A 25668-nucleotide genomic window follows, 5' to 3' on the forward strand; every position below is an offset into this window, starting at 1 on the left:
CTATTTTGATATAGTTTTCTGATATCTGACAAATGAATTAAGTATGGCATTTCTGCAGGAGTTGAAGTCAGTACAACGTGTGGCTTTAAGCAATGTAGTCTGACATAACATCAGTGCCACAGAATTAAAAATGTGTTCGAATATAGGTTGTGATTGAAAAATGGTTGTTTCAGGGTAATGGATTTATCATATACTTACATCATGCCCCAAGTTTTCCATTGATGTCAAACATTACTTTTAGAGACAATCCGAAATTTTTAAAGACCACCCCACCATTAAGACCATTTTTAGCTGGACTTTTCTTTTGAAAAGTGTGACAGACCTATTAAAAACAAAAAAAAGAAAAACTTATTTTTTTTCTTCAATTTTCTTTTTAAAGATTTGTTTTAAATCATTTATTTGTTTGCTTTAGCTGATTCTTATTCTTTAGAACACAAGACTAGTGGTTTCATTATTGGGGTTCAACTGTACAGTGACTTTGGCCCACTGTTGGGATAAAATGAATGTCCAAAAAAAATAAAAAATTCAGGTTTTTTTACTGTTGTAGAGGATTTTTATTAGCTCACCTGTCACAAAGTGACAGGGTGAGCTTTTATGATCGCTTTTCGTCCGGCCGTCCATCGTCCGTCCGTTCGTAAACTTTTACTTTAAAAGACATCTCCTCATAAACCACTAAGCCAATTTTATCCAAACTTCACAGGAATGATCCTTTGGTGGTCACCTTTAAAAATTGTTCAAAGAATTTAATTGCATGCAGAACTCTGGTTGCCATGGCAACCGAAATAAAAAACTTTAAATATCTTCTTTTAAAAAACCCTGAGAGCTAGAGCTTAGATATTTGGCATGAAGCATCTTCTTGTGAGTGTCTACCAAGTTTGTTCAAATAAAAGCCCTGGGGTCAAAATTGGCCCCACCCCAGGGGTCATTGATTTTCCCTATATACATATAGTAAAAACTTAAAAAATCTTCTTTTAAAGAACCCAAAGAGGTAGAGCTAAGATATTTACCATGAAACATCTTCTAATGAGTGTCTACCAAGTTTGTTCAAATAAAAGCCCTGGGGTCAAAATTGGCCCCGCCCCAGGGGGTCATTGATTTTCCCTATATACATATAGTAAAAACTTAAAAAATCTTCTTTTAAAGAACCCAAAGAGGTAGAGCTAAGCTATTTACCATGAAACATCTTCTAATGAGTGTCTACCAAGTTTGTTCAAATAAAAGCCCTGGGGTCAAAATTGGCCCCGCCCCAGGGGGTCATTGATTTTCCCTATATACATATAGTAAAAACTTAAAAAATCTTCTTTTAAAGATCCCAAAGAGGTAGAGCTAAGATATTAAGCATGAAACATCTTCTAATAAGTGTCTACCAAGTTTGTTCAAATAAAATCCCTGGGGTCAAAATTGGTCCCGCCCCAGGGGGTTATTGATTTTCCCTATATGCATATAGTAAAAACTTAAAAAATCTTCTTTTAAAGAACTCAAAGAGCTAGAGCTAAGATATTTAGCATGAAACATGTTCTAATGGGTGTCTACCAAGTTTGTTCAAATAAATTCCCTGGGGTCAAAATTGGCCCCGCCCCGGGGGTCATTGATTTTCCTTATATGTGTATAGCAAAAACTTCAAAAATCTTCTATGAAAAAGCCCAAATAGCTAGAGTTTAGATATTAAGCATGAAACATCTTCTAGTGAGTGTCTATCAAGTTTGTTCAAATAAAAAGCCTTGGGTCAAAATTGGCCCCGCCCCGGGGGTCATTGATTTTCCTTATATGTGTATAGCAAAAACTTAAAAATCTTCTTTGAAAAAATCCAAATAGCTAGAGTTTAGATATTAAGCATGAAACCTCTTCTAGTAAGTGTCTACAAAGGTTGTTCAAATAAAAGCCCTGGGGTCAAAACTGGCCCCGCCCCTGGGGTGTCAATGTTTTTAACTATATGTGTATAGTAAAAACATAAAAATCTTCTTTTAAAAAACCCAATGAGCTAGAGCTTAGATATTTAGCATGAAACATCTTCTTATGGTTGTCTACCAAGTTTGTTCAAATAAAAGCCCTTGGGTTAAAATTGGCCCTGGCGGGGGAGGGGGGGGCTGGTCATTGTTTTACATTATATGTGTGTAGTAAAAACTAAACATCATGAAATATCTTCTAATGTTTGTCTTCCAAGTTTGTTCAAATAAAAGCCCTGGGATTTAAACTGGCCCCGTTCTGGGGGCCTATATACAGGTGAGCGACCTCAGGGCCATCATGGCCCTCTTGTTTTTGAAAAAGGGGAGAATTTACTCTTTGGAGAGGAGAATCAGCCCCAAATTGGGGCTGTAAAAAAGCACTGACAGCTATCCAAAAAAACCCATAATCTACAATATTTGCCTTGGAGACTATCCCATCCCTTTTTACTGGAGTGGGCATTTATAAGTAGTTTAGAACCAATAAAATTTTTGTGGTCCCTTTGACATTTTTAATCATTTGCAGACTGTTTTAGTTCTTTTAGTCAGAACCCTAGGATAACATTAAAATCCATTTTCTCTTCAATGTCCAATTTCGAATGATAAAAATATTGTTATAATTTCATCAAATGAATCATTTTCAAAATACAATATTTCAATTAACAATAGTGTTATCTTAATTAACAAATATTGGGAAATTAGGTTTATAAATTACTCACTTTGCATGAAAACTACCATTTAAAATTTTTAACAATTCAAATAATTATACACTGTACTATTACATTGTACCTAACAAGTTATATCTGTTTGCATATAGAATTAGTTGTTTCAATTTAAAATAATTATTTATGAAGTATAATAAAAGTACATACCTTGAATAACATAGTAAACACTTTTAATTTTAATCCAGTATATTTTTTCAATCAATTTAGAATGGTACATTGGAAGTTGAAGCTGGAAGTTTTGTTCAATTCTGTTAAACCATATGTAAATAAACATAAATGTATAAATTATCCTAAGAACAAAACATTTGAATGATTTCCTGCAAAAGTAACTATTTTTGTTTGACCTGCATACTTCAGAAGAAAGGAGAAAGCTGACTGCTTATCAAGACTTGTTTGTTTAAGTTCTAATTGCCGTTTGTTTAAGTTCTAATTGCCACTTATTGTAGCTTGGCTGTAAAGCTGGATAGAAATTACTTTAACAAATCTTTGTTAGACAGCTTAACATAAAATAAAACTGAAGTGAAAAATACTATTTTTGACTAAAATTTTATATATATTTTATAATTACCAAAATAAAACTATTATTTTTGAAATCTACATTTAAAAGCAAAAATTTTGGTATGAAATATTAAAATTTTCTTTAGAAATAATGATTGAGATATAAACTATCACTATCATTCATAATGTAAAAATATGGATCATAATAAAACTGTGCCATGATGTCTTTGACATCTGATGATTGTCAAGAAGGTGTCCAAGAGATGATTTTATGTCCTGATAAGAATAAACCTGAAATAATCTCTGTTACAGCAACAAATATAACATTTTTATGCAACTTCATTGTCAAGTTAATATCAACTGTTCTAGAATACCGGCAGAACAACCCCCAGATAGTCAAGCAATACAAGAAATGGTGACACAATCTTTTGATTGGTAAATCTTTCTAATCATTTGGGCAATAATTTAAATCATTTTGTATGATCAATTGTTTTACATCTTGTGGCTTCCTGAGGGTCAAGGTGTCAAAACTAGCCAACATTAACTGAATTTCCTTTCAGACATTCATTGACTAGAACACATCAAAATTACTGCTGAATATAAGGTAATCAATTCTCAAGAAATCAGTGAATGTTTCAGCTATATATATCTATCAGAACCAAAAGACAGGGCAGTTTGTCCATACATAACATAGCCTTATGTTATTCTGTGACTGATTGAATGCTGCTTTATGTATAAGTTAACTCATTTTACAAATCTCATCTGGAATTACATGGTCCATAACTTAAGATAATTTGTTCATAGCATTGGGCCTTTCTATGAAAAGTGTTTAACTTGTACCCCTTAAATCTAGAATAGTTCTGTAACATTTTTCTATATTACATATCCCTATTTATATATTTCACTATCAAGTTGTTTGATTTTGTTTCGTAGTGTGTATTGTTGGACTAATATTTCTTATCATTAGGATTTACAGCTGGTGTAGTTTTTTTTCTTCATATAAATAAGTCAAGGCTCCTTGTAGAAATCAAATATCAAATTGTTATCAGAATGCCTTAAAAATTTATCACAAGTTTTAATGATAAGAAATTGAATACCATTGTGGCCTAGATTATAATATATAGGTAGAGAAGCATGTCAATATATTATAATGGTATTCAAAACATTTGAACGTAATATTTACGGTGTATTGCATTCAATATAATGTAGCGTAAATCACCCAGAAATAATAAAGGCTTCAAGCTGTTTGTCACATTAATGAATAGGCATTATTCCGTGTAGCTAACATAAAGTAGATAAGTAAACTAGAAATCGGTGAAATACACCACTTCAGGTTCAAACTGCCCATATGATAAAATATTTCTCATTTGTAATAAATCGAATTATTTGATGGTACAAAGTAAACAAGATTGTGCGGAAAATCTGTATTTAACAATCCAATACTGTGTACTTAGATCAATTTTTCTGATAGAAGAATGTAAAGATATCAACAATGTAATTGCGTTTTAATCAAAATGAATTGAAGGATGATTGACAATACAGGGATTCTGTATTAACGGATGTGTTAAAAAAGTTGGAATTATCCAGAAATAATTACAATCTATTGACACTGGGAGGATGATTATATTTGATACATATTGTAAGAGAATGTGGCAGTGTGAGAGACATAATTGTTAATCTGATTCAGAACAAAACTAAGAGGTTTTAAATTTTGATAAACATCATGTTGATTGATATTTGATGTGAAATATTTCTGAAGCATGAAGGATACTAATTGTGAAATTTCTAGGTTTGTATGCAACTCATTTAGTTTTTCAATTATGAAAATGTATAAATGGTTTATAATGGTTGAATAATATGGTAGCAAGGGAAATGATGAAAAAGACTTCTCCGAAATTAAGAATATTTGGGTTTTTCCTCCGTTAGTACAAACAAACTTTTACAGCTACAGCTTCCAAAATAAGCACAACAGGTTGAGTAATCTATTATGACGGGTATTACACCTTGAAGCTATATTAAGGTAAAAGTTTGTTTATATCTACAGATTAGCTGGGGAAAACCCACATTTGCTGAGTTCCAGATACAGATATATTGTTTACCCAGCTGTTTTATGTACTTAACTGCCTGAAAGTTTACTCTTTGTCTTAATTATCATTTTAAATGACTTCAATTAAAAGAATTTTATCACTGAAAGAAGCAACAGTATCATTGGTCTTGTCACAATGTACAGTATGTATAGTTTACCCTGGCTTTATACTGGTGGTCCTGGCACTCAAGCACAGGCGTTTGGCACATTTGCCATGCCAGTAATGGTCAAATTATTATAAAATAATCACCCCTTGATCATCAAGAACAACAATTACTATCCAGCACGGCAAATGTGCCGAACACCTGTGCACTCAAGGGGTCAAATGTTTAATACTGAAGGGCCATTTAAAGCTATGAGAAGGAAAATCTTGTCTTTATGCATAATAAAACGTTGTTTTATTTAAAAGCAATTCTGCTTGTAGCTAGTTGCTATTTTGAATTTGTCAATTTGTGGCATCAAACTATTTGAAAAATTGCTTGATTTCAAGTAATGAATCTGTCATTACTTCTTTTATAAATGTTTCCATATCCTTAATTAATGTTTCCATATTTTAATTAATGTTTCCATATGCTTAATTAATGTTTCCATATGCTTAATAAGTTAATGTTTCCATATCCTTGATTAATGTTTCCATATCCTTGATTAATGTTTCCATATCCTTGATCAATGTTTCCATATCCTTGATTAATGTTTCCATGTCCTTGATAAATGTTTCCATATTCTTGGTTAATGTTTCCATATCCTTGATTAATGTTTCCATGTCCTTGATTAATGTTTCCATATCCTTGATTAATATTTCCATATTCTTGGTTAATGTTTCCATATCCTTGATTAATGTTTCCATATCCTTGATTGATGTTTCCATATTCTTGGTTAATGTTTCCATATCCTTGGTTAATGTTTCCATATCCTTGATTAATGTTTCCATATCCTTGATTGATGTTTCCATATTCTTGGTTAATGTTTCCATATCCTTGGTTAATGTTTCCATATCCTTGATTAATGTTTCCATATCCTTGATTGATGTTTCCATATTCTTGGTTAATGTTTCCATATCCTTGGTTAATGTTTCCATGTTCTTGATTAATGTTTCCATATCCTTGATCAATGTTTCCATATCCTTGATTAATGTTTCCATATCCTTGATTAATGTTTCCATATCCTTGATCAATGTTTCCATATCCTTGATTAATGTTTCCATGTCCTTGATAAATGTTTCCATATTCTTGGTTAATGTTTCCATATCCTTGATTAATGTTTCCATGTCATTGATTAATGTTTCCATATCCTTGATTAATGTTTCCATATCCTTGATTAATGTTTCCATATCCTTGATTGATGTTTCCATATTCTTGGTTAATGTTTCCATATCCTTGGTTAATGTTTCCATATCCTTGATTAATGTTTCCATATCCTTGATTAATGTTTCCATGTCCTTAATTAATGTTTCCATATCCTTGATTAATGTTTCCATATCCTTGATTGATGTTTCCATATCCTTGGTTAATGTTTCCATATCCTTGATTAATGTTTCCATATCCTTGATTAATGTTTCCATATCCTTGATTAATGTTTCCATGTCCTTGATTTATGTTTCCATATCCTTGATTAATGTTTCCATATCCTTGATTAATGTTTCCATATCCTTGATTAATGTTTCCATATCCTTGATTAATGTTTCCATATCTTTCTTATGTTTTATCATTTATGGTAGCTTAAAAGCTTTAAATCTTGTAATATGCTTTTAAAATTCTAAAATATATAAGATGCATACATCATATTCATCTGTACAGAATTAAAAATTACAGAGTTTTCAGACTTTCTATTAGGTTCATCGTCAGATACCCACGTTTGATACATTAATATGTGATTTGTGTGAGGGGGCATAGCCCCCGAGTATTAATCAGATTGCCAAGTGTTTTGATGATCTTTCTCTTTTGTATCATAGTCAAACATAAAAACATGTTCCCTGTTGTCACAATATGAAACCCCGGCAAAAAGGAACCAATGAACGAACATCTGAATATGATATTTCTGTTGCTTTCCCTTTCTCTGGTGTCACAGTAAGTAAACCCCAGCAAAAATGAGCCAATTGATGGGCATGCTCTTGAGTGTGGGTAACTAATACCTGCACTCCAGTTAACGCACTGTGCATGTATATGTATACGATTTAACTGTGACACATTTTCAACAGAAAGGTCCCCATGTGACTATGATACAAGTAATAGATGTAAATGGTTTGACGATGATGATGTTTTGATATTAGGAATCTTAAAGAATAAATTTGCTTATTACTAGTTAGTTAAGAAAGCAGAAGGACGTCTCCTGTATTTCTATCTGTCAGAATACGATATGATTTTATCAACAGAAATTGAAATATTTCGTGATGTCAGCATTTAGATTTATCACCACAAGATATTAAGGTTTAGTTTAAAATAAATGTATGTTTGTGTTATCATGGCAAGTTACTATGGTTACGAGGCACTTAATAAGTAATTTGCTGTGACATGGAGTAAGAGATCAAATTTCTGTAATTTCTGTACATAACCTTATTATATGATGGTTATTATATTTCTTATCAATACATTGTCACCTTTGTGCAATGAGGGGTTAACTCTTCATATAATTTTATAGGAGATAACCTATTAGTGCACTAAGGTGATAATATGTCTGCCTTGAAGACATTTCTGAGGGTCTGAGTTTCTCAAACTTTGGTGATTTTACTTGCAGGTAAATTTATTGTTTACATAATATATTATGTACATCATTTACATTACACTAATGAGTGTTAATTTACAGTATAATTATCCAACATTTACATATAAACAGAAAGGAATGTATCAAAAATACACCTGATATCAAGAACATACACAAATATTATATGTGATATAGTTCTGTATAATCTGGCATGTTATATAATGGGACAAGCATTTGAGAATAAGTGCTGCCACATTTTGTCGAAAGGTATTTAGTAAACTGTATAAAGTAAAGAAATATGAGCCCACTTATATAAGATTTTAACAGTTGTTTTGTATTTAAATTATCTTAGTATGATGTTATGAATATTTATCAATTAACAGCATATATACGTAATTAAACGATTAAAATGCAATGTTGATCGATTGGTCTGCTTTCAATTTCAACACCAATATAAGACTGGTTTAGCTGGTTTGTAGTTGTTTGTCCCATTAATATCATGTGTCTCAAGTGTATTGTATAGTCAAGTTTGTAGAACAGTTAAATTCTCATTTATGACTTATAGTCTAGTGTGTCTGGAGATGGAACCACAAAAACAAAAAGTAATTTCGATTAGTTATTGGATGTTTATGCTTCCCTAAGGGTGAGCATATAGGCGCCGCCTTGTCCGTCCGTCCATCCGCTATTCTTGTCTAGGACATAACTTTGAAACAACAACAGGTAAAAACATGAAACTTTGTAGGTAGATAGATGTCATTGAGTAGATTTGCAGTGCACAAGAACCGTAACTCTGCCTTGCCTAATTTTTTTAATTATTGCTCTTTGTTTATTTTTACACTTTGATCTTTGTCCGGTAAATAACTCTAAAACTATGAGAGATATCAACACGAAACTCTGTAGGTAGATAGTTGTCATTGAGTAGATGTGCAGTGCACAAGAACCGTAACACTGCCTTGCCTAATTTTTGAATTATTGCCCTTTGTTTTATTTTTACACTTTGAACTTTGTCCGGGACATAACTCTAAAACTATGAGAGATATCAACATGAAACTCTGTAGGTAGATAGATCTCATTGAGTAGATGTGCAGTCCTCAAAAACCGTAACTCTGCCTTGCCTTATATTTGAGTTATTGTCCTTTGTTAATTTTTACACTTTAAAATTTTTACTTTACCCGCAACATAACTCTGAAACTATAAGAGATATCAACACAAAACTTTATAGGTGAATAGAAAGTGTAGTGCAAAGAACCATAAAGTTCTCTGTTTTGCCTAAGTTTGGAGTTTTTGCCCTTTGTTTATTTTTTCATACTTTTCTCTGTCTAAAACCTACTCGGGGAGCATCACCCGGTTCAACCGGTTCTTATTGTAACTAGTAACATTCTTGAAGTACTTCTTAGTTTCCACATACATGTACTTTTAAAATATTATAACATATTATTGTATTTTGATTAAATAATACATCTCTGCTGGCCAAATTATTCAAACTCATTATGAACACAAATAAAAGGTGTGTGACCAGCGTTTTCCAAGTATTCTGTGATTATAAAATCTATAGGTATCAAAGGAATCTATTGAGCTAATGGTTCTTTATTCTGTAAAAATCTAATAGAAAAATATTGATCTTTGTTGTGTGCTTGTCCGTGCTTTGTTCTTTTCAAGGGGCTATTTGAAATTTACTACAGAAATGGTTATTACTCCTTATGTGAGAGTGAACATTCTATAAGTAAAAAAAAAAAGGTTGAAGAAAAACTGTGTAGTCAATTTCCACTTTAATTTATGACAATATTATATATTTTATTTACATTTACAATTGGATATTGTTCAGTGTCTTCTGCTTTTGGCAGATATATGCAGGTAAACTTTAAAAGGAATTTTGAGAGGGATTTACAAAAAAAATGGAATGGTGACAGATTTCGGTTAAAAAAATCGTTAAATGATGTTGCTCAATCTTTGTATTTTGATATTAAAATCCCTATTAATTTGAATGGACTATTCCAAACTTAATGGAGGGCAAATCCATAACAGAACTTTGAGGTCAAGGGCTCTTTTTGATGTCATAATTTTATAAATATACCAAAATCAATCAAATTATCACTTAAAATTTTTGTCAGACGGGATGAATGTCTTGGCGTTTTATGGCTGTCAGTGTCAGTGTTGGTAAAAGTGACTCATTATGATTTAATTTAATGGTAGCATTTATAGTGACTGGACAATTTCTCCATAGAGACTATAATATTGTTGTTATATTAATATTCCTGCCATAATTGTATTGAAGCAGTTCTTCTGTCACTTTGCTTTTATACTTAATTCTGACATACAGTGGTTCCAGCTTTTAATTTACCTTGAGCAAAAAAAGCATGTACAAGATTTTACAGTGTTATACTAAATATGATATATAAAGAAACTTTAAAGAAGTACATCTATTATTAAGGAAGGACCATTTGATGTCACTGTGTAGATATTATAAATTCATGCTTTATGAGTTGCTTGTAAAAGAAAGTATATAAATATCAGTCATATCTGTTTCCATGGTATGAATATTTAATTTGGTGGAAAGGTGATTTGAAATTAAAATATTTCTGTCTAGTGTTTTCGCAAACATTTAAAGACTTGCCACTTTAGACCTGTAGTCTGTAATATCCTAAGGGCATTTTCAATCTATCAACAGGGAGCCAAAGGACAGACTCATCCCCAATGCAAAATAACTTCTTTTTTTCCCGAATTAAAAAAAAAAAATCCAATTTGAAAGAAATCTTCCTCCAGCAAGAAAGCTTGAAGGTTGTCGCCATTTGATATGTACTTTGATGGTGCTAGTAGATACCAATAAAAAAATATTCCCAAACAACTCGGAGAAATTAGAACTGTATTAGTGGTGACAGATAATATGGCCATATGTATGAATTAAACATAGTGTACAACATAGTTTTAAAACTTTTTTAAGATTTCAAAATTTACTAGAACATAAATCTTCGCGTGCCTTTTTCCAAAACTGGTGAAAAAGGTCTTATTCTTCTTTAAATTACAATTTGAATTATAGAAATACATAATTCTTTGTGTTCTTTAGGTTCTCTCTGTAATATTTAAGTATACACAGTGCTTTTTTGGGGTTAATTAATTTGATTTGGGGTTAATTTGGGGCTGAAATTCAGCCCCTTTCCTCTCTCCAAAAAGTATTGTCCCCCAATTTCTGAAAAAGGAATCTCTCAACCAGTTTTTTTGTTTTTTTTAGCTCATCTGAGCATATGCTCAGGGTAAGATTTTAGGATCACTCTTCGTCCGTCGTCTGTCATCCGTCGTACGTCGTCCGTTGTTCGTTCACACTTTTCAAACGACATCTCCTCTGAAACCATAAGGCAGATCATAATGAAACTGTACAGGGATGTTCCTTGTGTGAAGCCTTAACAAAGTTGTTCAAAGAATTCCATTCCATGCAGAACTCTGGTTGCCATGGCAACCAAAAGAAAAAACTTTAAACATCTTCTTCTAAAATCCCAAAGAGCTAGAGCTTAGATATTTGGCATGAAACATCTTCTAGTGAGTGTCTACCAAGATTGTTCAAATAAAAGCCCTGGGGTCAAAATTGGCTCCGCCCCAGGGGGTCATTGATTTTCCCTAAATGCATATAGTAAAAACTTAAAAAAATCTTCTTTTAAAGAAGCCAAAGAGCTAGAGCTAAGATATTAAGCATGAAACATCTTCTAATGAGTGTCTACCAAGATTGTTCAAATAAAAGCCCTGGGGTCAAAATTGGCTCCGCCCCAGGGGGTCATTGATTTTCCCTATATGCATATAGTAAAAACTTAAAAAAATCTTCTTTTAAAGAAGCCAAAGAGCTAGAGCTAAGATATTAAGCATGAAACATCTTCTAATGAGTGTCTACCAAGATTGTTCAAATAAAAGCCCTGGGGTCAAAATTGGCCCCGCCCCAGGGGGTCATTGATTTTCCCTATATGCATATAGTAAAAACTTAAAAAATCTTCTTCTAAAAAACCCAAAGAGCTAGAGCTTAGATATTTGGCATGAAACATGTTCTAATGGATGTCTACCAAGTTTGTTCAAATAAAAGCCCTGGGGTCAAAACTGGCCCCGCCCCAGGGGGTCATTGATTTTCCCTATATGCATTTAGTAAAAACTTAAAAAATTTTCTTTTAAAGAACCCAAAGAGCTAGAGCTAAGATATTTAGCATGAAACATCTTCTAATCGGTGTCTACCAAGATTGTTCAAATAAAAGCCCTGGGGTCAAAATTGGCCCCGCCCCAGGGGGTCATTGATTTTCCCTATATGCATATAGTAAAAACTTAAAAAAATCTTCTTTTAAAGAACCCAAAGAGCCAGAGCTAAGATATTAACCATGAAACATCTTCTAATGAGTGTCTACCAAGTTTGTTCAAATAAAAGCCCTGGGGTCAATATTGGCCCCGCCCCAGGGGGTCATTGATTTTCCCTATATGCATATAGTAAAAACTTAAAAAAAATTCTTTTAAAGAACCCAAAGAGCTAGAGCTAAGATATTAAGCATGAAACATCTTCTAATGGGTGTCTACCAATAAAAGCCCTGGGGTCAAAATTGGCCCCGCCCCAGGGGGTCATTGATTTTCCCTATATGCATATTGTAAAAACTTAAAAAATCTTCTTCTAAAAAACCCAAAGAGCTAGAGCTTAGATATTTGGCATGAAACATGTTCTAATGGATGTCTACCAAGTTTGTTCAAATAAAAGCCCTGGGGTCAAAATTGGCCCGCCCCAGGGGGGTCATTGATTTTCCCTAAAGGCAAATATAGTAAAAACTTTAAAAAATCATCTTTTAAAGAACCCAAAGAGCTAGAGCTAAGATATTAAGCATGAAACATCTTCTAATGAGTGTCTACCAAGATTGTTCGAATAAAAGCCCTGGGGTCAAAATTGGCCCCACCCGGGCTGACATTGATTTTCCTTATATGTGTATAGCAAAAACTTAAAAGTCTTCTTTGAAAAAACCCGAATAGCTAGAGTTTAGATATTAAGCATGAAACATTTTCTTGTAAGTGTCTACAAAGATTGTTAAAAAAAAGCCCTTGGGTCAAAACTGGCCCTGCCCCAGGTGTGTCATTGTTTTTTAACTATATGTGTAAGGAAAAAAACTTGACCAGCTAGACCTTAGATGTTAAGCATGAAATATCTTCTAATGGGTGTCTACCAAGTTTGTTCAAATAAAAGCCCTGGGGTTTAAACTGGCCCCGCTCCTGGGCCTATATACAGGTGAGCGACTTCAGGGCCATCATGGCCCTTTTGTTTAGAATTCTAATTGTATCAAATGGGAGTGACATTTCTTTATAATAGTTAGAAATGATGATGGTGTTGTTCTATCAATGGACTGTTTTCTCTATTCTCATAAATTTTCCCCTCCACAAAGCAACTTACCCTCTGAATATTATCTGTAAAGTGAAGAAAAGTACTGTGATCTAAGATAAGTTAATACATGTACTTAATATGTAATTTTAGGAAGATTGTACACAAGCAAAAATTAGGTTGAAGTTGGTCTTTAATGTTAAAAGAAGTTGACATTTACTTAGTAGGTCTTCTTTGTGGTTTAAATAAGAACGATTATTACAAATGATAGTGCTGATATTTTGATCCTGTATTTCTAAATAGTTGGGTTAATTGGATACAATGAGTAAGTAAATTATTTACTGTTCAATTTGTTCATGGTTGGTAGAGAGATTACTTGATTAAGTGTTTTATTTCTCTCATACCAGTCAAGGTAGTTTTATGTTAAAGGTTGTAATTGGATACACATTTGTTAGATAAGATGTTTGACTTATATAGGAAATCAAACATATTGTATGAAGAAAGAACCCTTTGTTTTGATGTCATGAAGTTTACGTTTCATTAGAAATTTTCACTGTAACCAAAGCCTTGGTATGTGTGTACAGCTGATAAATAGGGTTTTAAAACTTGTGTGCAACATGCAATCATTCATGTTCGAAATAAAGCAGAATTTTGTACAATGTTGCAAGGAATATTAGTCATTAGATTGTTATTTCAATGATAAAACAATGGATGCCTGTTTCTAAATTTTCTTAGTTTCAAGTGAAAAATCATGCAATGTTACTGTTAGACTATCTAAATTACCCTTAAATTACAAATTTTTATTTATGTCCATTTTTGTTTAAATACAATTATTACATAATAATACAGCAAAAATTAAGCAGATCCAATATACAGTATAATTTGATGGGACGGCAGAGATGAAGTATCGGAAAGTCTTTTAATACACAGTGTATTTATTTTGTGATTACAATGTGATATTTGTGATTGTAAGGTGATTGCAATGTGGGTATAATTGCAGTACAGTCAAAAGGAGAACATTTTATTTGATATAGGTTAACAAGATGAAATTAATAGATAAACACTATTTACTACCTTATCTGTCCATTAATTCAATTAGGTGAGAGGATGTATATGTTTTTATATAGTGAATCTTACCTGAGGCTAACAATGTGTCAAAATTACTCAAATATTTTATGTTGAATTACTTCACATTTTTAGGTGGACATAACAAATGTTAAACACAACGAACAAAAGTAACATATGAGAATGACATTTCATGGATTTATGTTTAACTGAAACATTCTTTTTAAACTTTGTATTTTGGAATTATGCATTGATTAAAAAAAATCAGGTATTTATATATTTTGTACAAAATTTAGCTTTTGAGAATGTTGAGTAGTGTGTATTTTTATTTTAAGTAGAAATCATTTTGTCAATTTATCTATAGCAAAAACAAAAAAACAAAAACTAGAAATGTGTCCATAGGACACGGGTGCCCCCACCGCGCCACTGTTCTGTCAATCTTATGACTCTAGGTCAAATAATTTTTGAAAACAAAAAACCTTTTACTAAGTAAAGGGCAAGAACTTTACAGATACTGAATAAAGCCACAAGCAAACCCCAAGGTGCATAAGTACACATGCTGACCAACATTCTTGTAAACTTTCAGGCCTATAAGTGAAATACTTTTTGAGCTATGCATGAACAAGTTGAAAATTGCAAATTTATACTACTGTAAGTCAAGGGCAATAACTCTAACAAAACTGAAAAAAATCCACATGCAAAGTCCCAGGTGCATAGCTTCACAGTGATGTTGATCATTATTCCTGTAAAGTTGGTTGATTCTAACTCAAGCACTCAAGGAACAAATAACAACATAATGAAACGGTTTTTACTAAGTCAAGGGAAATAACTCTACAAATACTGGATAAATCCACAAGCGAAACCCCAGGTGCAAAACTAAATATGCTGAGCAACCTTCCCGTAAGGTTTAATGACTCTATGTCAAATCCTTTTTGAGTTACATGCGACACAAGTTGAAAATTGCAAAAATTTTCTAAGTCAAGGGCAATAACTCTAAAAATACTAAATAAATCCAGATGAAAATGCCAAAGTGCACAACTACACATGCTGATCAATATTCCTGTAAAGTTTCATGACTCTATGTCAAATCCTTTTTGAGTTACATGAGACACAAGTTGAAAATTGCAAAATTTTACTAAGTCAAGGGAAATAACTCTAAAAATACTAAATAAATCCTGACGAAAATACCCAGGTGCACAAGTACACATGCTGATCAACATTCCTGTAAAGTTTCATGACTCTAGGTCAAATACTTTTTGAGTTACATGCGGCACAAGCTGAAAATTGCAAAATTTTACTAAGTCAAGGGCAATAACTCTAAAAATGCTAAAAATATCCATACGAAAATACCCAGGTGCACAACTACACATGCTGATCAACATTCCTGTAAAGTTTCTTCTTTCTTTAGTCTTGTGATATTTACAAAATACAAATGTAAGTATATATTGGGTCATCTTCTTTGTGTTTCATTATCCCTGAATTTGTGTGCTTCAATGCAAGTTGTGACTGGTTTATCATAGCACCTTCATTTATTTACCAACATAAACATTTTGTACAGATAATTTACATGCTGCTGTTGCACTTCCATTTGAAGGTTGGTTTGGGATTGATTGGCTCACCTTTTCTTCTTTATTATAATGACAAATTGAAATCATGATTGGTTTCAAATTTATTAAAGCATCCATCGTATAACTGACATTGTTTTCCCTTAGAAGTTTTTGTATGTACCTTTAGAATGTTCTTTTGTAACAAGCATCTTTTTCTATTTCAGATTTGATGTTAAAGATTTGGTAGAATAAGTTGTTACCATGTGAGGAGAGGGCAGTATTATACCCTTGGTTTGACATGTAAACTCTATCATATGTGGAATGACAGATCCTATAGTGAATGGTAAACAGGTAAATTATGGCACAATATTTTGTTTGACAAAACTACTCCGTTAAACAAAATATGTTTTTACTCTTACATTTCAGTATCTCTGCTTTTTACTCATATTACATACAAATCTTGACCCCATGAATGTTATTTTGTCAGAAATCTTCCAGCAGGTTGATGAATGGTCATAGTTCTGCTGAGGTTACTGTTAGACATGTGACCAGACTATTTACTATTGCCTGACAATATTAAATGCTTGGAGTGACTAGGGACTGTTCAAAATTCTAAAACAGGTCACTGGTTTTCCCTTGGAGAAAAAGATAAACCAAGTTACACACTTGAAGTTAAGTTAATATCTTAGATTGAATTGCTTGCTAATCCTCTTACCTTCCTAATAGTATTTATTTAACCATTATGATACTGAATGTATTACATAGATACAATCAAATCTGTGACTACATATTACCATTGGTCATATAAGTTCTATATTCTTTCTCATATAATTTTACATAATAACATGTTGTGTTTGTATGAAGGAAATTTGAAATCACTTGGTATGAATTAAGTGATTACGAATAGCCTAAACCAGATGTAAGACAATATGTTAATTCAATGCACAACAATTCATTGGAAGATACTGGACAGAATATGAAAATAGGAAGAATACACAGCTGGTGTAATGCAAAGAAAGGACAATTGATAGAAATGTATTTCTGGTGAATTTTGTTGAAAATTTTGGAGGAATGGAAAACTCAGTTGATGTATACTAGAAGTAACAGAAGTTGAACTTGATTGATGATAATGGGATCAAAATTATAACAATGCTTATTTTAATCTACAAAATGTAATATCAACAGGAGACAGGTAAAAAAGTAATCATGGCTAATAAATCAGATATAACTAAGTTGAAACACCCAAATATTATCATTCGGTCATAAATATTGTTCGAACCTTAGGTGTTGTATTTGATCTATTGGTTATTCAACCAGAAGTCTATCTTTTAACTTTTGTATTCTGTCAAGTGTCCTTTGACCAACTGTCGTAGTGACCAACTGTCATAGACACATGTTAATGTATAATGGTTTAATTTACAAGAACCTGGTGACAATGTATTTCATCTAAAGGCAATACAAGAACATACAGCATTTTCATCAAAAGATAAATACTGGAGGAAACAGGACAAAACCAAACATCAACCATGCATACAGATTCCTCTCTTGTAAAAAGTTATTGGCCCAAATTTTTTTGTGGAAGACAAACCATGTTTGTGTGGAAAAGCGGACAAAACTTCCTTCACAGATTTGAAGAGGCCAACAAAAACTACTGTACTATATTGTAGAAGTAAACAAAATATTCTTTTTTTCCCACATTTTCCAAAAAAAAAAAAAATTTATTAACGAAAATTTTTCAGTTTATTTATCTCCCGGTAAAAAATCTTTTAATAGGTCTGCACACATACTGGTAGTTCTTGTAAGCTTTATTTCTAACTGGCAGGACTTCCTACGGTTTGGTTAAAAAACCTAACAAAGAAATAAAAGTTGACTTTTTGACATCTTGCACACTTTAATGGCCACCTGCTTAGTAATGGGCAGATTTTTATCACATTTTTGTTAAATTGGGCATCTGCAGTGTGAAAGTTACGCAAGATTTTATGTTTTGATAACCTTTACAAAGAAAAAGGAAAGGGCAGTGCAGAAATTAGTAAAAAGGTGCAAATAGCAGGATGTGAATGAAATGGAAAAAATTATCAACAAAACCTAGGTGATATTTTTAATGGGCATTATTGCTAAAGGAAATGAAGTCTTGTTATAAGTAACTTTCATTTAAGATAATCACTGGCCAAATCCTTGATATAGAGAAATATTAGAATAGAATAGTTTTTACACAAACTTTGGTGTCAGATAAACTTTCAGGTAAAATAAAAATGGTCAATGCCATGTGAAAAAAGTCCTGTAGGATAGAAACTGTTGAGAGATATTGAAAGGTTCTTATTCAATGATATTATTTATTTGATAGGCAAAAGTAGTAGACAAAAAAGCTGCAAATTTTGATACATTTATACTTAACAATTTGGTGGAAACTGTTGATTTTGTAGCTTGAACAAGATCATGATATTGTAAAGGGATCACTACGAGTTTCTTTGTTCCATTGAACTTCAAACAGGAATATGTTTGCTGTTTACACCTTTTGTTACATAAAGAACTGTTATTTGGCAAACTGATATTTAAATATGTGATTAAAGCTATCTAAAGATATCAATTTCTCCTGAAGGATTCACAAAGTACCATTAAGTACATTAACAAAAGAAGTGTGTGATAAATTGATCTTTAATTGTTTGATGTGGAATGGATTGCTTTCAGGACTCTAGTGTTTGACATTAACACCTCTTTTTGGGGTTATTGTTGGGAGAGACAACTTATTGTTGATTGGTTATGTAACATTATTAGCAGATGTTAAGTTGACAATAGGTAACTGCCTGTGGTAATTGCCTGTTAGGTATTGTGGTGATACACTGTGTGACAAATCTCCTGATAATTGGCCAGACAGATGTATTTCTTGGGTAGATTTTTATCTACATAAATACTCTTGTTATATTTTTCTTATCATTATTTTGTGCTAGATAATCTTATGTGCTAGTTGGATTTGTTTATGTGCTATTCTGTAGGACTTTTGCTTGGTTTAAAAATATAACAACAACATTATAATTGTATGCGCTGTGTGCTGGAAAAGCAATTTTGAATTTAAAAAACTAATTGTGTAGTTTTACACTGTTTATCTAAAGTACATTCCTTATTAAATGTAACTAAAGAAACAATAAAACAATGTGTGCTATTTCTAAATGCGGACCTGTGATGTCTTCTGAACATGTGAATGAACAAAAAAGCCAAGGTGGCTTATCAGTGATTGGAGTACTAAGTAAAGTAACTGGGTTGACATGGTCGATCTCGGTACTGGTTCTAGATGTAACTTGTGTGTTTTTCTTGATTGGAGTTTCCTTGATAAGAAGAAGCAACCAGTCTGACAAGAAGGTAATAAGTTAAATAACGTATGCTTAAAGTGGTTTCATATTGAATTAATTTTGTATGTCAACTTATATTGAGTTATATATCTCTTGGTAATTGCTAAGTGTATATATTGTTTTCTTCATTTAAACAAGAAACGCTGTCAGCATTTTGGTGGGGACATCAATATATTAAAAGACTTCAATATTAAAATGACCAAATTATAGAAGTTCCGTAGGGATTTTAATATTTAAATGCCAAAATAATAGAATTTCCATAGGGACTTCAATATAAAAGCTGAAATAATAGTGAAAAGCTGAAATACAAATGTAATAGAATTTCCATAGGGACTTCAATATGAAATGCTGAAATACCGTAATAGAATTTCCATAGGGACTTCAATATGAAATGCTGAAATAATAGAATTTCCATAGGGACTTCAATATGAAATGCTGAAATGAAAGTATTTTGGTAGAGTCATGATTATACAGAATATAAAATGCTGAAATAATTCATATAAACAGCTTACAGTATAATGACTGCTCCAAAACAGGTTCCATGGAAGACAAGAGAGGCTCCTCAACTGTTCAGGGACATGTTGCACTAACATTTTATACATTTTATATTTAAAGGTTATATTGTGACTTTATCACTTATGCTTACAATAATTTTTACATGTTAGAAGTCAATGGGCTCTGCAAATCCTTAATAAAGTTTTTTGGTCTCATGGTATTGTACATATATAAAATATTATTGAACTTATTGCTCACGCTAGTCTGCTTGAAAAGCTGAATAACAATTTAAATTGGTTAGTATATTCACATGTCGAAACTAGCTAGCCAGTACTGGTGTCATATGAGGGAATATGGTCTAACCAGAGAAGGACTGGAACCCCACAATTTCTGGATTGAGAGGCAGACACCTTAACCACGAGGCCATCAGAAATAATATGGAGTTTGAAGTTTGAAGGCAGCACACATAAACAAATTGAAACAAATGCATATTTTCCAGGTTTTCTATTTTTTTTCACAACCAATTTTAAAATGTATTGAAGCAATGGAAAGTGTACAATTTTCTTTTCCAAGAATGCTGATACCATAGTTTGGAAAAAAAATAGACATATTTTTGTTCAAACATTCAAACCACAGTTTTGAAGTGATGCAGAATTTCATCTGAAAAAATGAGAAGCATTCTCGAATTAAGACATTTAATTGTTCAAATTGGCCCTTTCCATGTACTGGCGCGTACTAGTCATAGCGTGTGAAGGAACTATTTTTGTTTCTCCTGGAATTCAGTAATGATTTATATAAATTTATGACAAGGCAAAACATTTCTGAAAATATACTGTATACATAATTGCTAGAATCTACAAAACTAAATCATAATCAAAGACATAACATAAATTGTATATATTATATAAACATCTGAAAATTTCAGAAATGCAATTTGCTATAAATCAGGGTGCTACATTTATATTGAAAATCAAATGAAACATGTAAGGAATATTTTGAAATGTGGATAATGATGATAATTTGTTGAAAATAGCATTTTAAAAGAAAATAAGAAATAAATGCCGGCATCAAACTTTTGACACAAAATGGCTGCATGAAATAATGTTCTTTTCCTTTCTTAGAAATTCCTTTAAAGAGTATTTTGACAACTATGATATGATTCATTGGGCTATTTGAAAGACCCTTGAGTGGATTCATGTATTGAGTGTTTATGGTTACTTAGTATTAATGTTAATCAGTTAAAATAACATGCTCTGATAAAAGATATTGATAATGATAAGAGGAGAAGTTGCATTGATAAATCTATTGAGAAGTAATTTATAAAATACCATTGAATGTGGCTTTTATTTTAATACTGTAACATTAGTCGAACTTAGTAGACGTTATTATACTTTACTAAGGGCTAAAGGTATTGGTAATAATGAACTTGTTTGGAAAGGATTTCATTTGAACTGCTGCAATTTGTTGTTGGACACCATGATGAATGATTGATTAGATCCCCTGTATAAGTGGACTTGCGTCCATTTGACCCCTGTAAATTGACAGTGATATCAAACCCATCTTTCAAAACTTTTCAAGATTCATATTTATATTGTACTTGTAATTATTAATGGTCGTTTAAAAAGCACAGTATATTTTTGTTGATCAAATATAAATAGTAAAATCTCATAGACCAATGTTGCGCACTGATGTCATTTAAACTTAATATATTTATTTTGCATATGTATTTTTATTTTTCATATGTATTTGATTGCATTTGCATGTATATAATAATAAATAATATTATGAACTTATACAGTCCACATTGTCGGTATCCTGAAAATATGGCAAATAAAGATTTTTTTGGTAGTAAAATAGCACTGCATGTATAGAAATTGCATTAAAGGTTCTATCTCATTCAAGTACTAATTCACTGGCACCTGAGACTATAAAAATTTACTTTCATCTTGTAGTAAAAATAAAAAATGTGTTTCTAAGCAGCAGATAAACCTGAAATCCTTTTTTTAATAATAATAATAATAATAATAATAATAATAAAGTCTTTATTTAAAGAGGCTACACAGTTGCAACAAAGGCAATCTACCCTGTGTGCCTCACAAAATGTACATATTTACAATCATATAGTTGTGAATAACATGAAATATTATGCAGAAACATTAACATAATTATTTTGATATTGCAATAGAAAATGACAATAATTATATAAAATGCATGAAAAAAATACAGTGAAACAAGGCATTTCAAAATTACAAATAAACCTTTGACAATAACAATATTTCAACAAGAGCAGTGTTTTTCTCATAATTTTATATTTGATTTGTCTTTTTCCAATTTTCTATGTATTTATGTTTAAAGTTTTGAAGTGATTGTGCAGAGCGTATGCTGATTGGTATTTCATTCCAGATGTTTGACCCTGAATAGTTAAAACTTTTTCTGAAAAATTCTACTTTTGGTTTTGGTTGGTAAATGTTAAGTTTTGAATCTGTTGAACGTAGGGTGCGAGAATGAATAGTATGGTTGAAGGTAAATTTTTGTTTTAAGTACTCAGGGCAAATATTGTTAATTGACTTATAAACCATAATTGCTTATTTATACTCGGTCTGGGAATTTCATCCAGTTTAATAAAATGAATAGATCTTCAGACGGGGCATCATATGGTTGATCTAGTATAATCCTAGCTGCTCGTTTTTGAAATCGAACTATGGATTGTATTTGTTCCAAATTACAATTTCCCCAGATAGAGCAACAATAGTCTAAGTGAGGTAGTATGTAGGAGTTAAAAAATAGTTATCTAATGGGAATGTCTATGAAATATTTAATTCTTTGCAGTAGGTACAATTTGGAATTGCACTTTTTTAACACATGAAAAATATGGTTTTTCCAGTTTAATTTGCTGTCAACATGGACACCGAGAAGTTTCTCAGAGTTGGAACATTCTATTAAATTATAGTCTAAATGTAGCATGTTTAATAATTTGGAGTCTGTTTTGTTTGATGGACAAATTGCCATTGCCTTTGATTTCTTTGCATTTAGTGACATAGAGTTCATTTGACACCAAAAATTTACATTATCTAATGCAGTTTGTAATTTAGTTTGTACTTCCAGATAAGTTGTTCCAACTGCAGAAATAGTTGTATCATCAGCAAATATATCTGTAAAATTTCTTTTAGTTCCTTCGGAAGATCATTAATATATATTAGAAATAAAAGTGGACCAAGTACAGATCCTTGGGGAACTCCTGATTTTATATGTCCTGGTTCTGATAGTTTTCCAGATACAGATTTTTGATTAAGAATATTTGCTTTTTTCTCAAAAACTGTTACAGGTATAACTATAATCATATTCTCTTCAAACTTTAATTATTTGTTGACTGTCAAGGGCATGTAAGTCTGCTTAACATTTTGAATTTGATCCCCCTTTTCTATGCTGCCGTGATTAAACTATCTGGCACTGAAAAAGTGGAGTGCATTTTTCGCAGATATGTTTTGATTATTTGTTTACAAGTTCATTTGGCAAAACTTCTTATTTATTAATTCATAGGCAAACAGAAGTCATGTCCTCAAATACAATAAACAATTAATTCAATGCTGTCTTTGTAGATAGGTGGGGTGTTTCAGGTTCATTATTTAAGACAAAGAGAACTATATTGTTTTGGCTTTTGTTTTCATTATTGTAGGAGGCTTGTAATATGATAGGTTCTCCTTAACTGACTTGAAAATGTTGTTACTGTTATATTTTAGTTGTTGAAAATGTGCACGTTTTTAGTATAACATGGTTTAAATTGTGATAATGTTATCTTAATTATTCATTAAATTGAATTCAGTGTTAAAGTATTGGAAAGAAAACCTGATAATAGAAAAGGGAAATTATGATAATAGGATTTAGCATAGTGGCAAGCAATAAGACTTAAGTACATGTAAATATATATATTTTTGTGTGAATGAGGCAGTTGTAACAGTATTTTTTACAAGTCATTCATACAAGATTGTTTATACACATATATATATACATGAGGTCAGTGCAGATTGTATATTAAAGATGGGGAAGACTAATGATAAAGGAACATAATGAATAAATGAGGCAAGTGACATGGAAAGTTTACCTAAAACTATGATTGATGTTCTAAGTGGTGTGTTGAAGGAAAATCGTAATTTTTCATGGCGTGTGCATGGTATGCATGATAAAGTTGTAATGAATATAATGTGGTCAAATACAAATGGATCTAACCCTGACTTTCCTCAGAAAAAATTTACTCTGGCTTCTCCTTCATTTGTAAGCATTGAATTATTTATTTTTATAATATTATAGATTTTAGTGACATACTTTTAATTACAAACACTTAAATTTAAAACTATTCTTTTCTTATGAAAGCTAAGGGTACAACACTAGATTTATAATGTCAAATGAAAAATTATAATATATTTAGCAATTATGTACTAAAACCCTGAAAAATGCAGTTTAATAATATAAAAATGGGGGAAATTCTTTTATCAGCACACTGAAAATTAACAGTATAGAATTTTGAGACATTCTAATTATCAGCATTAGATATCATTGATAAATTTCATCATCCTGAGAAACAAAATTACCTATCTTTGTTTGCCCATGAATACAAATTGCCTTATTTCTGAACAAGTTAATTTAGCTATTGAATAAATCAAGGATTTTAGTCAGCCTGTTTGAAGACTGAATGCAAAATCTGATGATGGTCTTTTTATCAACTGGCCTGTAAGGGTTTAATGCTTTTATGTTGAAGAATGGATGTCATCTGAGAGTCAACATTTTAGACTGAATATTGGATTGTTATGTCTGAGGTATATAATCTAAATCATAATGTACCAGTTATTTAATTTAGACCAGTTCATAGATGCCACATGAACTAAAATGTTTAATAATGCTTTACAGGTGAAAAATTTTTCAAAGAAATTCTAGAAAATGTGATTTAATTGTTATAATGTCTTTCCAGACTGCTGGATTATCACCTCAGAGTATAACAGAAGAAAATAATTTGAAAACTGATTCTACTATATGTGAAGACACTCCACCCACTTCAGTGACAGAGACATTGGTTACATCCGAGAATCCCTCAAAGCCAGTCACAGGAAAAAGGGAAGGGCGTAAAGTAAGTTTGATATTTTGACTACTAGTCAATGACGAGCATTTCAAAGTTTTGACCTGGTAAATAACAAAATGATGTTTATTCTCGTAAATATATTCTTACATGTAGAAGACATTGTTTAAGTTAAAGACTTTGTTTCAGATATGATGAATTGAACTAACTGTTTCACATAAAAAAATCTGGCAGTTTATAGTTTTCAGATGTTTGAACTTTAGTTTGTAACATTATTCATCAATATGTTATTGTCATGACTGTGTGTTAGATAAATTTCTAGTCATAAATGTTTGATTTAAAGAAGTACTGGAATTAATAAGGTATTATTTATTTTATCAGGTGCTGCCCCCTATCCCTGACAGTGAGACAGAGGCTGAGATGTCAGCCAGCGTTGTTAATAAAAACAGCATAATGACCGGTGGTGGTGGTGGTGGAAATGGCCAGTTTAAACTGGAATATATTCTCATGAATGAATAGTAAGTGCATTTGTTATCTATGTCCATTATAGAACATGCTACTGAATATAATTAAGCAGGTTTACTGTCCTTGTATTACAAGAATTACAGAACATTGGTGGTTCTACTCAGGTGGCTGTTCATGCCTGAAATAATGCACAGAAGGGCACCTGAGGTATTCTGCCACCAGTAAAGCTTGTACATAGCCATATGACTTATACTGTGTCAGTGTGATGTAGAACCAAATCAGGCAAACAACACAGTTAGCCACCATGGTTAAATATAACCTAGCACTCCAAGATAACAAACAATGTGTTCACTATTTTGTTTCAAATCCCAAAAAAACTCTATGAATCAAAATTTGT

General features: G+C 31.7%; 3 protein-coding genes across 7 annotated transcripts in view; 1 reads left to right on the plus strand and 2 right to left on the minus strand.

The window, feature by feature from the left end:
- The window catches only part of LOC132713474 (uncharacterized), a 34960-nt gene extending 32007 nt beyond the window's left edge, over positions 1-2953 (minus strand). Inside the window, exon 1 of the mRNA XM_060696085.1 lies at positions 2816-2953. The gene's annotated coding sequence lies outside the window, so the exon portion shown is untranslated. The remainder of the gene's footprint in view (positions 1-2815) is intronic.
- Positions 1-25668, plus strand: part of LOC132713480 (AKT-interacting protein-like) — a 35913-nt gene that overhangs the window by 4525 nt on the left and 5720 nt on the right. Inside the window, exons 1-4 of one of the 5 annotated variants that reach the window (XM_060696099.1) lie at positions 4495-4955; positions 16118-16244; positions 24702-24857; positions 25188-25324. In XM_060696099.1, the coding sequence (XP_060552082.1) occupies positions 16215-16244; positions 24702-24857; positions 25188-25324 (323 nt within the window). In that variant the 5' untranslated portion in view covers positions 4495-4955; positions 16118-16214. Of the gene's footprint in view, positions 1-4494; positions 4956-16117; positions 16245-18715; positions 19251-23467; positions 24008-24701; positions 24858-25187; positions 25325-25668 lie in introns of those variants that run through there. The other 4 variants (XM_060696100.1, XM_060696098.1, XM_060696096.1 and 1 more) reach the window with 4 other exon arrangements.
- LOC132713475 (myosin-2 heavy chain-like) lies at positions 5848-6834 on the minus strand. Its single transcript, XM_060696086.1, has one exon. The coding sequence runs from the start codon at positions 6832-6834 to the stop codon at positions 5848-5850; it is 987 nt and encodes a 328-aa protein (XP_060552069.1).

The sequence above is a fragment of the Ruditapes philippinarum genome, unplaced genomic scaffold (genome assembly GCF_026571515.1).
Source record: "Ruditapes philippinarum isolate M1 unplaced genomic scaffold, ASM2657151v2 ctg2184_1_1_1_1, whole genome shotgun sequence".
NCBI lineage: Eukaryota > Metazoa > Mollusca > Bivalvia > Venerida > Veneridae > Ruditapes > Ruditapes philippinarum.